Source organism: Frieseomelitta varia, unplaced genomic scaffold (genome assembly GCF_011392965.1).
Source record: "Frieseomelitta varia isolate USP_RPSP 00005682 unplaced genomic scaffold, Fvar_1.2 scaffold_818, whole genome shotgun sequence".
NCBI classification, from domain to species: Eukaryota; Metazoa; Arthropoda; class Insecta; order Hymenoptera; family Apidae; genus Frieseomelitta; species Frieseomelitta varia.
The window spans coordinates 1-18,408 of record NW_025110610.1 but is presented as its reverse complement, the minus strand read 5'-3'; the positions used below and the strand labels follow the sequence as shown (position 1 = coordinate 18,408).

At 28.2% G+C, this 18,408-nt stretch overlaps 1 protein-coding gene across 1 annotated transcript in view; it reads right to left on the bottom strand.

Annotated features, from left to right (window-relative positions):
* The window catches only part of LOC122536284, a gene marked incomplete at both ends in the record, with an annotated part of 143,282 nt that extends 130,626 nt beyond the window's left edge, over positions 1–12,656 (bottom strand). Inside the window, one exon of the mRNA XM_043668525.1 lies at positions 12,426–12,656. Coding sequence (XP_043524460.1) covers positions 12,426–12,656 — 231 coding nt within the window. The remainder of the gene's footprint in view (positions 1–12,425) is intronic.
* Positions 12,657–18,408: the final 5,752 nt, after the last annotated feature.

The following is an 18,408-nucleotide window of genomic DNA, read 5'->3' as shown; positions in this document are numbered from 1 at the left end:
AGTGTCTTTAAAAGACTTGGATATTTGTTCAAAAAAAAAAAAAAAAAAAGACATGAAAATTTTCATCTGCAATTACATAGAATATTAAAATATCAATCTTTTTTTTAAAGAAGAACTCTATTTTTTTCAAAATTACTTCACTGTGCAAAACATGATCAAAAATTCGATTATTCTTGATTGCGTCAACATTGCAATTTTCTTCAAGCAACTGTTTATTTTTTTATACCGCGGTTATAAAATGAAATTCCAATTTGATTAATAATATTTCTTCATCATTATGTTTCATAATCTTACAATTTTATAAAGTGCAAAACGATTGAATTTAATAAAATTGAATAAAATAAATTTTACAAAATTTAATAAAATTGATTTTAATATTGATAAATTACTGCTTGGATTCGAATGGGTTAAGCGGTGTTGTACAATGGACTATTATTGATCTAAATTCCATTATGTCACGGCGGTTGTTAGTTTTGTTTTTTCGAAATAAAAGCACGCCATGAAAATCCAATCGGTCAGATTTTCTTGATAACCCCTTCGTTCCGAACGTTTTGCACGAAATCTTCTCCCTGAGGCGCGAAATCTCAATCAGTGTTCGAACTCGTACAAGCATGATGTGCGAGGAATTGACCAGTGTTCTTCACGCCTCGAGCAAAATGTTACTTTTGAATTTTACGTGACAAACTTTTCAACGATTTAAAGAAATATAGTATAAATAATATTATAGTATAAACATATTATACTATAATAAAAATATAAAATTTATAAAAATTTATAGAATAGTATAGTATAAATATATTATAAAGGTTTATAGAATAATATAGTATAAATATACTATAATACATATTTATACTATTTATAAAATACTATTTATAGAATAGTATAGTATAAATATATTATAAAGATTTACAGAATAATATAGTATAAATACACTATAATACATATTTATACAATTTATAGAATGGTATAAATATATTATAAAAATTTATAGAATAGTAATAGTAATATAAATATACTATAAATATATATTTATAGAATAGTATAGTATAAATATATTATAAAGATTTATAGAATAGTATAGTATAAATATATTATAAAGATTTACAGAATAGTATAGTATAAATATATTATAAAGATTTATAGAATAGTATAGTATAAATACACTATAATACATATTTATACAATTTATAGAATGGTATAAATATATTATAAAAATTTATAAAATAGTATATAAATACACTATAATACATATTTATACTATTTATAGAATAGTATAGTATAAATATATTATAAAGATTTATAGAATAGTATAGTATAAATACGTTATAATACATATTTATACTATTTATAAAATAGTATGCTATAATATATTATAAAGATTTGCAGAATAGTATAGTGTAAATATATTTTAAAAATTTATAAAATAGTATAGTATAAATATTTATAGAACACTATTTATAGAATAGTATAGTATAAAAATTTAGAGAACACTATTTATAGAATAGTATAGTATAAAAATTTAGAGAACCCTATTTATAGAATAGTATAGTATAAATATACTATAATACATATTTATAGAATAGTATAGTATAAATATACTATAATACATATTTATACTATTTATAGAATAGTATAGTATAAATATATTATAAAGATTTGTAGAAATAGTAAAAACACATCGCCAAGTAATCTGAAATTTTTTTACATTTTTTTGAAATTCTGGAACAGCAAAAAATTAGATCTCGTTGAGAAACTCAAGATGGAAGAGAGACGACCTATCTAAAGAAAAAGTAGAAAAGTATGTGGATAAAGCGATAAGTAATAAAAGTCGCGCTTAACGCACCATTACGCAGACTATAAGAAAGATTAAAGTTAAATCACCATTATGTAAAATTGCATTTGCTCTCTGGCCTTCTCCCTGTTTCGTTCTGCATGCATTATGCATACATACTTCTTTCGTATATATGCACATACATACATAGTTCGTGCATATATCGAATGTTTGCAGTTGCCTAACTTATGGCGCGTTTCGACCGAACGAATGAACGTTCATCCCCCATTTTCGATCAAATTCATATTTGTATTCGCGTCGTTTATTAGACTAACTAGTCTAGTTGGTGAACGTTCGAAGAATGTTTCTCAATTTTTTTCTCGAGTTGTTGAATTTATTATTCGGGCAAACTCCAATTGAAAAATTCATTTTCAAATAAATTTTTATCATTCCTTACCAATATAATGACAATTTGAAATCATGTTTTCTTATCAATTTCACAGAATGCAAATTCTATCGTTATTACCTAATAAATATAATCTAATATAATAAAATAAAATATAATATAATATAGTAATAATAAAATACATAATAAGTAATTAGTAAATACCTAATAATAATACCTAATTAATAACTGAAAACGATGAATCGAATGCAATGAAATATTGAAAGAAAATGTGTTAAATCTTCAGCTTTTACTCGCCACGAAAGATTTTTTTTTAAATTTGCGAAGAAAGAAAATTGTGCACTCGATTTATCTGATTTTATCTACAATACTAAATTAATTCAATCAGAAGATTGAAATTGCTTAGCCGGAAAATGGGTTACAAAGTTCGGAACTTTCTCATAACGACGTACGACTCGCTTGTAACTTCTCTTAAACACACACAAAAGTTGTTTTAATTATACCTCACAGGAATTCCTAAACTTAAAATGAAATCTTATCATTGGAAATTTTCATCATATAAAAGCTCCTGTTCTCGTTATATTTTAAAAGCCATGATTAGATGATCTGTAGTATCAACAATACTAATTGTGCATACTCGTCTGAAATAAGATCAAAGGCTGAAAGGTCAGCTTCATTTGCATTATGCGAATTACGCGAATTATTAGAACTCTCATAATTCAAATTATTTCATTCACGTGACGTTGTGCAATATTTTCAAGCTGTGTCATTATAAATAAAAACGCGTAAATCTCGAATTTCGTCGTTCACAAATTTCATTGACAAAATAATGCTAAACTTTTTCTAGTTGTGCGGCTATCGTTGCATTATTAGTAATTTTAAAATCTTTTTACTATTAATTTAAATTTATTTATACACATTTAAATTTTATATAAATTTAGATTTTATCGTTAATTTATATTTTTAAAAAAATAATATAAGAAATATAATAAAAATGTAAATTATTAAATAATATAATTTAAATTTACATTTAACAAATAAAATATGAAAATAAAATTATTATTCCTCTAATTGTAATAATTAAAATTATATATATGTATAAAAATAATAATGATGATGGTTTAATTAAATAAATATTAATTGATATAAAAATAGTGAAAAAAATGAAATAAATTAACGTGCGTTATGCAAAAAGGAGAGACGCGTGATTTGACGAAGAAACGGAAACAGCGAAACTATACAAGGTGGGAAGATATTTCAGGACAGAAGTTTATTATATCGTTTACTTTTTAACTGTCAGAGACGAGATCGCAGCGAATTTTCATTGCTTGACAAATTATGTTACGGCCCGCTGCCTCGTTAGCTAAGAAACTAAATAAGCACAGTTTATGGACATCGTCGGTGAGTAAAACCATGCGCGAATATTCAAGCGTGTCTCTACGACGTTTAACAAACAAGCTTGCACGTAATCTCGTGCTAGCTATTAATTTTCTCCAAGCGATAACAAGTTGTAATAGAAACTGGTAAATGTTGTATTACAATTGTGTTATATTTCGTTGACGTAAACGTGTCTTCAAAGAATTTTGCCGAATTTTACTTTAAAATTTAATTGATCGTAATAACAGAAAACGACGAACCTAATTTTATTGTTAATTATTATTTTACCAATCGTTAATTAGTACTGTTAATTTAATTTGAATAATTAAATGGTAAGAGAAATTGAGAAAATCAAGTGTTAGATTCTGAATCCTGGTTCAGTTCAAATTTCCATCTGAAAGAAATGATCAATGAAATGATTTGTTAAGTTCATTTGTTAAGCTCATTCCGTATAGAACAGTTAGGATATTTTATTCCGCTACAGGCTGGATATACTTTGTTTTTAATCAGAGCGACAAGTTAACGCAAATAATTACAATTAACTATTATTATCGTATTATTAAATCATTGTGATTTTGATGATTGTACAATCCCACTTGTCACTGCCAGAAAATGAAAAATTACGAAACATAAATAATTTTTGTTCTTTTCTCAACCTTTCAATTAATAGTAGACAGTACAATAGTATCGTACGTTATTTGAAATTTGTCAATTTATCAAACATCAGTCACTAAATTCTAGGTAATTTCGATTGTGAAATTAAACATTTGATACGTAAACTTCATTAATTACGCAACACGTATTAATTAATTGTAATTGCAATGCAATGTGCTTGTGTGGGTACGTACTATGATGAATATAACGACGTGCAAATACGTTTTGTTTCTTTTAATACAGCGTGTAATTAAAAAGAAACCGATATTCTGACATGTACGAGTACGTGAAGTAATGAATGAAATCTGTATTGTTTCTCTGGAGTTTGTCGGATAGCACGTAACAGCAGCCTTTGTTTCGCATCGAATAACAAAACGCGCAGGAAAAATAAATAAATAAATAAATAACAGTAAACACAGAGCCGGCTATTAAGTATTTAGGTCAGTCCAAAAGTACAGTCATAACCGTTCCTAGCATCACAATTTTTAATCCATAGGAAATTGCGACATCGCGTGACCAACTCACAAAATATCCCCCATTCGAAATCCACGAAAAAAAAAAAAAAAAAAATAGCGCTTGAGGTGGTTGCACTCATTTTTCATTGACCCGAAATCTTCTGTTTTTCAAGCAGAAAACTCATTATCGCATTTCTTCCTTTGTATTTCGAATCTGCGTTTGATAAAACCAACGACAATGTACAGAGTGTTCATAAAGTCTTTTTACAATTTCAAAAATTTATTACAGAGGCAATTGACGAGATATATTCATCAGACTTGTTCTATGTACTCGGTGATTATCAAGGTTTTTATCACACTGCATTTCAGGTATCCTGTTGATGAATAAGATACTGTTAAATGAACCTCTTAAATGGCTACTCCTCAAGAGAAGGCACAGTGTGTATCATGGTTTATTGAAACCAAATCGGATCTGCAGACTCAGCGAAACTTCAGAACTAGGTATGGAAGAGATCCACCGTCACGTCTATTAATTCGTGCATGGCACAAGAAATTTATGGAGACAGATTCGATAAAGGGAGGAGTGGACGAACATTTGAGGAAAACATCGATCGTGTAAGAAATCGACTATCGTTTTGATGTGCTTCGTGCAACTAATGGTTCCCATATAGAGATGTATTAATTGAGGCAGAGAAAACTTTAATATATACGTCTCATTTTGTAATAATTTCCACTTGTCTGTATTTTAATTTGCCCTTGTAATAAATTTTTCAAATTGTAAAGAGACTTTGTGGACATCCTGTACTTGAGAAACTACGCTCGATACCAAGACGATGATTCATCGAGAAAACTGATCGAGAAATCACGAAACAGATTTCCTAGGAAAATGATTTTAACGCCCGATCTTTAATACCTCTTTAACACACAATTTTTTGTGCTTCGATTAATTTATAATTGTCGTATAAATGCAATCATACTAATAGTTAAGAAACCTACTATTTTTCAAATGACAGAGACATGCAATATTTTTAAAATATTAAATAAAATTTAAATTATCTGACATTACAAAGTTAGTTTAGATTAAATTTATTAAAATACATTCGATTTGTGATTTATAATAGATATAACCACATGAACAGTTAAGAAACTTTTCCATTACTTTTTCAATTGATATTCAATATTCCTCAAATATCGTTGAATATCCAGACTAAAATCTAGGTTACCTCGGATCAAGTTTACTAAAATACACAGATTTTTATTACATTTTCAAGATCCAATATTTTTACTGCAACTGATTTACAAGTGCCATATAGATATAATCAAGTGAATAATTATGGAATCAATTACTTTCTGACACGTCAGAAATCTAGTATTTTTTAAATATTAATGTTGCTGGGATATCTGAATTATCAGACATCTAGGTTACCTCAAATTCCTAAAATATTTAGGACACATATAACATTTAAGACATTAGTGACTGAAACATGACTAAAGTATTTAGAGCATCTGAAATATTCAGGTTACGTGGAACAGTAGTATATTTAATATATACAGAGATGGAGGAAAATACTCACACACCCAATAAAAAATAATGTCTGTGTTTGTCTAACTGTAACTTCATTGTAATGTCTATGTTTCGAATTGTTCGAATTTCACAAAAAAAAAAAAAAAAAAAAATTATAGAATAATTCAGTTAGTCTCATTTTAAAGGGCAAACAGTCTCTTCTTTGATTTAAATTTAATTTTTGCGTTGGTTTTTGTCTAAGATGTCTTTACATCACCTAACAGATGGAAAACCAAGGATACGTTTGTCCTGGAAAATTATAAAAATTCAAATTGAATTTGAAATCATTAAAAAAATTTTTTCAGGATGAGATGTACCGTGATCATAAAAATAATAGTCTCCTTTTTACACTGATCTTAAAACTTATTTTCTCTCGGTTCAATAAAATGGCGAATAAAAATTGTACAAGTTTGAAGAGGTTGATAATAAAGGAAAGACTTTAATCTTTAAAATTATGATATATCTGTTCATGAAAAAAATTTTTCAACGATTTTTAAGGCACTTGAATTTTTAACAATAACAGTTTTCGACAATAAAAATATGTACTTCTGTCTCTGTGTGTGTTTTACCAGAAGCGAGAACCAGTTTTTTAACGTAATTAACTTTTACTTTGCTACCGCAAACTGTAAACGAAAGTTTTTTGTGTCCGACACATTTTTCGCGTAAACGTCATTGAAAAGAATCTGAAAACATTCACATAGTATTTTCAAACTTCTAAAAATTGAATCTCGAATAAAAAATTTATTACCATTTTAGAATTTATATACATTATTATTGACAATCAATTATCATCTGTTTAAGAAAAATTCACTCACAGTAAGGGTTAATATCATTTTGTTAATCACAGAATTAACATAATTCGAAATACGTAATATGTTTTTCACTTGTTTTCAATTACAGTCAGGATATTATTCATAATAAATGATATTTATATTATAAAATTCAGTACAATGCCTTGAATAAACTCTGGATTTTTATGAATTTATAATAAGTTTTGAGGAAAATATATATAATGCATACAATATGAGAGATGTACATATTATATGAAATATATTAAATATTGTATTTAACATTATATTAAATATTCAAAGTACACTGCTTTTTATGAAATTTAATAGATAAATTAATTTTTTATCTATTCTATTTTCCATATTTCAAATTATTTAAATTAGTTTAAAAAATGTTCGAAAGTCGAACAGTATCTCTGTTACATTCTCATAGAGACAACTGGAAAATTGTATCCAATTTTCACCATAAGTGTACGACACATATCTAAAATGTCTAGGATATTTTCATTTTTTTTAAAACCATAAGAAACATTAAAAATTATGAAATATACATATATTTGTAGTATAATCAAAGTTCCTGTACATAAAAGAAAATATTTAAAGTATTTGAAGAAGTGGAATATTTGAAATTGAACTAAAAAGCTCAAAATGCTACACCAATATCTAAGCAAAATATCTAATCACATCCAGCCGATAATAAGAAATGTAAGTTTGCTCTTACAATTCGAAAGAAAGAATAAAAACTGAAGTTGTGACTTCGTTCACTTAGTTATTACTAGAGTGCGAATTTTTATGCATTCATGGAAAATTTTGAAGTGCAAAATTTCAGAAAATGCATATAATATAAAAAAAATACACAGAATAAAAGCGTTTTTTATAATATTCAATACATGAAGCAATTTTCCATCAAAATCCCATTTTTTTAAATTACACTAATTATAATAATATTATAATTCTATTAATATACTATAATAATAATAATAATATTAATATATTATAATTATAATATAATAATTCTTATATAGTCTCAAAAATATGAAGTTACATAAAAGTTTGTAGTCGCAATATTAACATTTAAACGTCAATCGAGACATTTTTTAATCTCGACAAAACTCTTCGCGCGAATTGAATATAGATCAAAAGAAAACTATGAGATTTGGTGCCACACACGATTTGACTCTTCATAAGAGGAATCATAGATCGAATAACCGATTCTGTTAGTTATAGCAGAAATCTATAAGAGGATGGTCAAAGCATACTTTATGTAATTATAGAGTGTAGAGATAATTAACAGTTTCATAAGTCTGCCACCTAGTACTATTAAAAAACAGAAAATAGTAAACGTAATTATGCATAATACGTACAATGCTCGTTGAGAAATAACTGTTACGCAGTATGACATTCACTTTCACATAAAAAAATAATAAGAGAAACTAGAACTGCAGAAAAATTAATTAAACAGTGAAAGCTACAATTAACTGGTTACAAGTCTTGAAAGGAGTTACAACAATGAAAGGCAAAACGCAAAAAGAATCCAATACGATAATTGTGTATTAATCCTCTTTCTTTTTGTGTATTAATTTGTAGCTAATTACTAAATATTGTAACAATGAGTAATAAATAAAACTTCAAATGCTGCTTTATTTCATTTTATTTATTTTGCTGCTTTGGCTTAAGAAAATGTCTTTTAAATATTTTGTTACTTATTATTATATTTACTTAAATCTTTCTGTTGCCAAATTTTCTGTACACAACAACACTGAAGTATTTGAAGTATATAATTTCAAGTGTAGACAAAGTATACTAATTATTGAACTGATTAATAAACGTATAAATCTAATACACGATTTGATATTCAGATACTATGATTCTTATAAGTATCCTCTATGTACTTATTTGAAATGCGATTATGAAACTTTCTGAATCGTAATATTATATTAAAGTATATCATTCAATTTACAAATATACAAAATTATTTTATTTTTATTATTCTCTACGCAATAAATTGTATAAACGAAATTGAACAAAATTAAAATACTGACGACCAAGAAAACATTAAAATTATTATGATCTCTTTTATGTGTATCAAACTGAAAGAGCATTACGTAATGTTTTCGAGTATTTTTTCAACATTAATATTAAGGTTAATTTCGTTTATAATTTATTATAGAGTTATAAAGACTTGAGCAATTAACTTTACATATTTTTAAAATTTAGAAGATTTGGAAGATTTTCTTAGCAATTAGAAGCAAATGACATTCGAACAGGAACTTTAAAAGTATCATGGTATTTGAAAATTAAATAGATGGTTTGAGAATTTACATATAATGCGTTTAACATAATTAAAATACTTAAAATATTCATAACGCTGATCTATAGATATCAGAACATTCAAACATTCAAACATTTTTCAAACGTTTTCTAAATCTGAATATTCAGAAGATCCAAAATACATAAAATAACTCAAATAAAATGCATAAGACATTTCGTACACTGTTACAATTTTCAAAAATAAACCGGTAAAATGAAATCCAAGATACAATTCGAATAACAAGTAAAATAAGTAAAATAAAACTGCGAAAAATCCAAAATATAATCAGAACAATAAGTGAAATTAATAAGACAAAAAAACTCCAAAATATAATGAAAGTAATGAATGAAAGGTGTGAAATGAAGTATAAGAAAACTTCATGACCCGATTCAAATAATCCAAAGCGAGAAAGTGAAATAAAAGGCAAAAATACAAAATAACTTCACCGGCAGTCCTGACGTCGCAGAAACACATAGAAAATGTCCAGAATTATCATCTACCACAAGATATAATCGTCTTGGAAAGAAGGAAACAGTACCTAGCCGTCGCTAATCATAAATTAAAAAAAAAAAAAAGATTCAAAACAAAATCCAACAAGTACGTGAGAAACAAGTGAAATGAAACTGCAAGGAATCCAGAACACAAAATCCAAATGACGAGTGAAATATGTAAAATGAAATGCAGAAGAATCCAAGACACGAGTCAATTCCACCTCGCAGCTGGTGAAACTGATCTACATCTGAACGGAAGCCCCAATAAATCTGCAAAAGTGCGAATTTCATTGAAATCTGAATAATTTCAGATTGAAACCTCTGCCGATCAAGAAAAATAAATTCCGAACAAAGAAACAGGCAAACGAAGCGTACCTCTCTTCCGGCAAGAGACGGAATCTTGATTAATGGTGCAAGTTTCCAGCGCCTCCGCGGCTCTGGCCATGCTCAGAATTTATAATGGGACGAGGATGTATTAAAATGGCCCTCACATCTGAGAACTCGGCGCCCATTGGCAGGACGCCATTGTCCCTGACGGTAATCACGGAAAAATAACGTCGTACCCCGCTGCAAATTACCGCTTCATCTTTTGATCGATGAAGGTAATTACGCTTTCGAAACGTTAATCGGAGAGAAAAAGTCACGTTTCATCCTCGGACTCCGCATTAGTCATTATTAGCGGCTGGTGATCGTACGCTGATTAGAGAAGCGCTATTTACGCGAATGAACCTTTTCAACGTTGCTTCCCAAGTTGGGTGCAATTGCTAGGAAGATGCACGTCAAGTCTCTCTTTGTATTTTCTCTTTTCTCCTTTCTCTTTCCTTTTGTGAATTTTCTCACATTGTTAACAATATTGTCTCATTAAGTCTTATCAATTTGCTAATTTGAGGACTACTTTGCTAATTTGTAGGTAATATGGTTGACTAAATAGGTTCTCTTTCTTTTTTGTGAATTATGAATTCAAAGTGGCAAATTTAAAAAAAAAAAATGGTACTGTTACATCTGCACTAGATAGTAGTATAACAGAAACTTTACATATTAATTGTCAAATTTAAAAAAAGTTTTGCTAATTTGTAGGTAATATGGTTGACTAAATAGGTTCTCTTTTTTTTTGTGAACTATGAATTCAAAGTGTCAAATTTAAAAAAAAATGGTACTGTTACATCTGCACTAGATAGCAGTATAATAGAAACTTTACATATTAATTGTCAAATTTAAAAAAAAAATGGTACATATTAATTATCAAATTAAAAAAAAAATGGTACTGTTACATCTGCACTAAATAGCAGTATAATAGAAACTTTACATATTAATTGTCAAATTTAAAAAAAAAATGGTACTGTTACATCTGCACTAGATAGTAGAATAATAGAAACTTTACATATTAATTGTCAAATTTAAAAAAAAAAAATGGTACTGTTACATCTGTACTAAATAGTAGTATAACAGAAATTTCACATATTAATTGTCCAATTTAAAAAAAATGGTACTGTTATATCTGCACTAGATAGTAGTATAATTGAAACTTCACATATTAATTTTCAAAATTAAAAAAAAAAATGGTACTGTTACATCTGCACTAGATAGTAGTATAATAGAAACTTTACATATTAATTGTCAAATTTAAAAAAAAAATGGTACTGTTACATCTGCACTAGATAGTAATATAACAGAAAGTAACATATTAATACATATTAATTGTTAGGACAATTATGAGAGGAATTCTATACAATGGGTGTGGATGTACTAGACCATATATACATACACAGTAAATCACAGAAATTTACATGCATTTGTCAAATTTCAAATATATAAAATAAAAGTTTTGAACATTTTATGAGTCTTCTTTAATTTGTTAATTTAAATTAAACTAATTTTTAAATATTGTGTAAAGTATTTTTTTATATAATACAATCATGATATAAATATATTAACGTATAATTGTAATACAAATATGCTTGTATTACAATTGTCTTAATATGAATAATATATATCTGTAATACAATACATAATACATAGTTATATAATTATAATTAGAATAATAAGAACATTTTTTACACAACTCAATGCATAATTTACTAGTAGTAATGCTAATACTAATGATAACTTCCATCAATTCTATTACACTTTTACGAAATCTCGATTCATTTTACAAATCCCATATCCTCCAATTCAGTTAATGCATAAACTCAAATGTTTTTGAAATCACAGAAATATATATAAGCGAAGTAAATTTTTGGCCAATGTCAAACACAAACCCCTCTTTTTCAAATGCTGGCGACGAAATCATTTTCTACTTCTATTATTTACGCAAAATAAATCTACACATGAACCGCGAATGTTTCCCAAACTCATTCCCAAGTAGTATCCATCCCCCTGGAAATCGGAAACATTTCGCTGGAAACGAACAAACAATAACTATGCCGGCTCCCCCGAATGCAAATTCACGACCAAGCGACGATATTACATCCAGCTTTGGCACACCAATTTGAATGCAGATCGGAGTTATACGTTTCGCTACGACGGATCGACTATGAAAGTCCGAGTAACCGGTTACCCGGTGGCTCATAGAATATACCGCTACGAAATGAAACGCCGGGGACTTTACCTTGTAACTGCTGACCGCGTGTGCACCATCGTAGATGTAAAGATGATCGTTGCAGTCCAATTGCAGTTGGTCGAAACGAAGCATGAACCGTTGGAGGATACTATGCGTTTGAAAGGTGATGGTGCAGTCGAGGTCCTTCTCGAGCTGCGAGATCAGAACAGCCCCGTCTATTTTTCTGTAGAGATCTCGCATGTAGTTCTTCTTGCACACGTCGCTTATTTGATCTGCAAATGTATAGATCGTGAAATTAAATCACTGGTGGTAAGGCAGTTGCGCGTGAGCTTCAATTTCTATCAATTCAGTTGTGTTATTTTAATTAATCAAGTGAAATTTAATCTACATTATCCAATATCAATTTTTAATATTGTTATTATTTATATTGTATTATAAATAATATATATATATATAATATTGTTATATTTTAATATTATTGTTTCGCCTGTGGATTCCACAATTTTATAGAAAAAAGAAATTGATTGTTATAACGTTGTGGTAAAATATTGTTTCGTCCCTAACGAGCTGAAGAAAAATCGACAAACGCGAACGAGATGTTGGAAAATATTAAATAGAAAAGTTCGCCACTTGGTTCATTATCTTACGTTTTGCAATTATCATATTAATATAATAATAATAAAAATAATTATATACATTAATACAGTTATATAATATATATATTATTATTAATATATTAATATAATATATTATATTAATCGCAACTATTATATTATAATACGTTATTAATGAAATACAATAATATGTAATAATAATATAATATTATATTATATAACGTTATTATAATTAATCAATTATATATACAATTGTTAATTTTATTAATTTCTTAATTTTTATTTATTTTTTATTATATTATATATTATTATATTATATAGATATATAGAAGGCTCAGAGATCAGTCAGTCACTTTCGAAAACAAATACCCTTCTATTGTCAAAATCTTCAGTTGATGAACAAGTTTAGCAATCACAAGATAATCATTGCAATATCATAATTAAATCATCAACATAAACGAAGTTACGTTGATTAGCTTCTTAGTCGTTCGTATGCCATATTCCAAATACATCAAACGTAAAATGTTCAAAATAAAATATAAAATGAGTAACTTTTTTTTTTTATCATTCCTAACTAGAAAATTAATACTTGTTCTCTGTTCAACTCTCCCGTCGAACGCTTTTACCAGCTAATATCGATTGTACCGAAAAGTTTTTGCCCGTTTCGTTGCTCGCAGCCGGTTGCATTGATAAGAAACAATTTTATCGACTTTTAAATCCACTCAAGTGCACCAGACATCGGGGCCTGATGTCTGTCCCGGCTGTTGGCAAGCTAGGTCGAATTATCCAATCGATTGACGACCGATTGATTCGTGCATCGCTAGGATAATAGCTCGAATTCGATTTCGATGCATCTGCGATTAACTACGGTCTACCGGATTCGATGCGATAAGAGGAATGAAAAAAAAAGAAAAAAAAATAGGAAGGAATTTCTAACAGTGTTCACGTACACGATATGATGTTAAAAAGCATATAGAGAAAGATAGTACATCGGATATCGAGTTAAATACGTTAAACCGGTATGTCAGGCAATAAGTGATGACAGTATCCAAAATCGATTTCATCCGGTTTAAGTATCGCTATTTTAATGGATGGATATGTACGTGTGTTTTTCAATTGTCGAATTTTCTTCCTTGAAGAAAGATCTTTTATGAAATTATTATTATATTTTTTAAACGTTTAGGGGATCAAAAAGTAATATGCGTTTTAAAAAAATAACAATGTATTATTAAAAAATTTCTTTACTAACGCTCACTTATTTTTTAATGTAATCATCATTCCTTTTTAACTCTCTAAAAAATCAGGATTATTAACTCGTTATAACTACTATTGTTTCCTGTTATAATTTTTTTAAATTGTAGCTATTAGAATTAATCATTTGTAGTTACATCAGTTAGAAATCTGAAGACCAATAATTGTAACATTTTTGGTCAATGGTATATTCATGAAATATAATAACAAAGCATTAAATATGAAATAAGATTATCAAAATATGGATACATGTACATATATGTGACTTTATAGGATGTTGTAAACAATTAAAAACTAATAATTTATCATAAAATTATAAATCACAAATAAATAAATTTATCGTAAAATTATAAATCACAAATAAATAAATTTATTATACAATTATAAATCACAAATAAATAAATTTATTATACAATTATAAATCACAAATAAATAAATTTATCGTAAAATTAGAAATCACAAATAAATAAATTTATCGTAAAATTAGAAATCACAAATAAATAAATTTATCGTAAAATTAGAAATCACAAATAAATAAATTTATCGTAAAATTAGAAATCACAAATAAATAAATTTATCGTAAAATTAGAAATCACAAATAAATAAATTTATCGTAAAATTAGAAATCACAAATAAATAAATTTATCGTAAAATTAGGAATCACAAATAAATAAATTTATCATAAAATTACAAATCACAAATAAATAAATTTATCGTAAAATTATAAATCACAAATTGATAAATTTATCGTAGAATTATAAATCACAAATTGATAAATTTATCATAAAATGATAAATCACAAATAAATAAATTTTTCTTAAAATTATAAATCACAAATAAATAAATTTATCATAAAATTATAAATCACAAATTGATAAATTTATCGTAGAATTATAAATCACAAATTGATAAATTTATCGTAAAATTATAAATCACAAATTGATAAATTTATCATAAAATTATAAATCATAGAAAACTGTAAATATTTATTTATAAACTATGAATAAAATTATAGAGTTCAAGTGAAAGATTTAATTGAAAAGAATGACAAATGAAACGTCACGTTAACGCAATTTTGACTTTTAATGGATGAAACACTTTTCATAATGAAACGAGTTTTTGTACACTTTGTCCTGTGGAAGTTCACGTAACCATTACTCGCCGTCCTTTAAACTTTAAAAGATCGTCTCCTGCATCGTTTCCTCTTCTCAAGAACTCTTTCAATTTTGTGAAAAGATGGTAATCGCTCGAACCCAAGTACTACTATACATACGTGATTCGACGGAGAATTTCTGTTTTCTCAAAGAGGAATTTCAAGTGTACGACGAATCGCATTTATTGACGGAATTTTCTCTCATCAAGATTTCAAATGTACGAGGTAAATGTATAAAATTATAAAATACATAATAATAATAATAATTTTTTGAATAATTAAAATGATTTAAATCAATTTAACATTTAATTTGAAATCATAAATACGATTAAAATTAATAAATTAATTCAATATTTAATTTAATAATTTAATTTTAATATTTAGTGTACAACTAAATTGCATGTGGACAAAGTATTTATAAAATACTTTTTAGAAAGATATAAATAAATAAAAAGTACGATTAAATTATATAAATAGACGTGGTTCCTCGAAGGTTCTTCCTCTTCTCGAAACTCTTTTCTCTTCGAAACTATTTCCAATTCCTAGCTTCCTCGCGAACATCCACTTGAAGTTTCAACACTCAGAAGAATCCCAAGAATTTCATGCCAATCTACAATTTATAATTAAATCGATCCAACTAAATAGTTTCCCATAAATTTGAAACAATGACACCTTTTAAAACAAAATTACTATTATCAACAAATATAGAGTGATCCATCATCTTTCTGATTCTACGCAAGAAAACTTCGAAAAATCAAATTTAGAAATCGATCGAGCATAATTAAATTGAGCTATTCCTAAAATAGTTAGAAACGAACAGAAAGTCTATTGAAATGACAAATGTAGAATAAAATTTTTCCATATAAGACCTCGTTTTAAATAGACTTTGATTATGTTAAAAATTAGCTCACAGTAGAAAATTGAATTCTTTGGAGAACGAATGTTTAATGAAGTTTAATAAATTCAATTTATTACCAAGTTATTTGTTTTTAACTAGTCCAAAGTTAGCTAAATTTGATTATACTTGTTTAGTTTTCAAACTTGGTTTTCTCGAGAACAGAGATTCAAATTAAAAAATTTCATTCTTTCTTTTCGACTTGCTTTTCAATGTAGAATTTCATGTTATATTTATCAACAATTTATTATTAAATCGATGTAATTACAGTTCTCTTTTTTATTTTTTTCGATTTATCAGCTTGGATGTAATGTATAGGTACCTTCCTTGTGCAATTATGCAACTTTTTGAATATTATGAATATCATTTTATTTTATAATTATAATTTTTTTTAATTTTTTTGAATATTATTATATTTATATATTACACTATCAAAACAAACTTAATTAATAATAATTAAGAGTTCATCTGCTACTAGAAAATATTTCATTCTGTTACTATAACGTTCGGATATTAAAATATTTGAAACATACAAGTTCAACTAAAAAGAAAATTTATTTTCCTTTCCTCTACGTTAACAATACGTTAAAAAATCATCTAACGATACAAAAATTTGATAGACAAACTGTCACAGTCGAGCTTCAACGCTCGGAAGAATCAAAAAAAAATTTCATTGTACGAACGTCCACAGTTTACTATTAAATCATCGCAGCCACAATTCCCAGAACAAATTCAAAGAACGCGACAGCGCCGCCCCCCGAAGTGAAACTACCATCGGCAACAAATACCCACAAACTCCTTCAAACTTCTTCGAAACTATTTCCAATCCCTCCTCGCGAACACCCACCCGGAGAGCTCTGAAACTCGGAAAAATCGTCCTCGGCCTATCCTCGTGGTGTCCTCGACTCCCTAAACTTTGTTACAGAGTCCAACGGAGCAAATGAATCGTAACGCGCGCACGGGGGAGCGAATTAATTCGCGAATTCGATAAAACTCGATTCGCGTGACAATTTCACGGCTGAGAGTCGGGGACGTTCGTTTCGACTGGGCGAGCGTAAAGATAAAAAAAAAAAAAAGAGAGGGAAAGTACGATCAGGGAGAGAGGGTGGAGAGTCTGCGCGAAGGAGAGAAACTCGATTGAAAAGTTTTCGCTCGTGTTGCTCGGGGGACAAAGGCGCGAGATAGTTTTCCGCGTGGCGTGGTTGCAGCTGCGGGAGAGGTCGTGTCCTCGAATGTGGGCCGAAAACATTCCCCGGGGGAGGGAAGGAGGCAAACTCTCGTGCAAGATTCTCGATAAAAGTGCGCGAATCGCGAATCGCGGCTCATAGGAGGTGAAACGAAGCCTGACTGCTGCTCGCGGAGATTATATTGGATATCTCTGGACAATTTCGAAGGTTTTGCAAATGAGAGGAAAATTCGGCGGTGAATGGGCGGAATTAGAGCAACAGATGGTTAAGTGTCGCGATTGTTCGGAATGGGGCACGCTTCTTTCGCGATGAAATTCCAGACGATTCGACTATTCAGATATATCGCAATGATCGTGGTACAATGTGGAAAGACGTGGTTCTCGCTACTCTTTGTATTTTGATTATATTTATATTTTCATTGGAAACATATGTAAATTTAAATTAGTTTAAAATGGAATGTGTGCAATGTTCTTAAAAGTGAAATGCGTAATAAATAAGACGGCGAGAAGAACTTGAATGTTAGTGTTATTCGTAATATTAGTCATTCATAATATTATGACTATTGTGTTAAATAATAAAAATTGAGAAAAGAACTTATTCTCGTGCAGCGAAGGAAATTTAATCTAATTCTTTTTCACAGCTTCTTTAAATTATGGTTATTTAATTTCTTTCATTATCTATTACATAATTTATGTATCGCATGATAAATTTTTGGGGATGTTTGTCGCGGGTATAGTGCTGGATAAAGAATTCGAACACGTATCGTTTGTTAACACTTTTATTTGATATCACGATCGACGTGGAAATTCGTTCGCGGCGTATCGCAAAGTTTTGATGCACTTAAATGCCACCCGGAATTTCCGTCGCGTTCTTATCTTTTTTTTACTCGGAGGCCGTACACTTAATCTCTCGACTGCTCTTTTTTATCTCT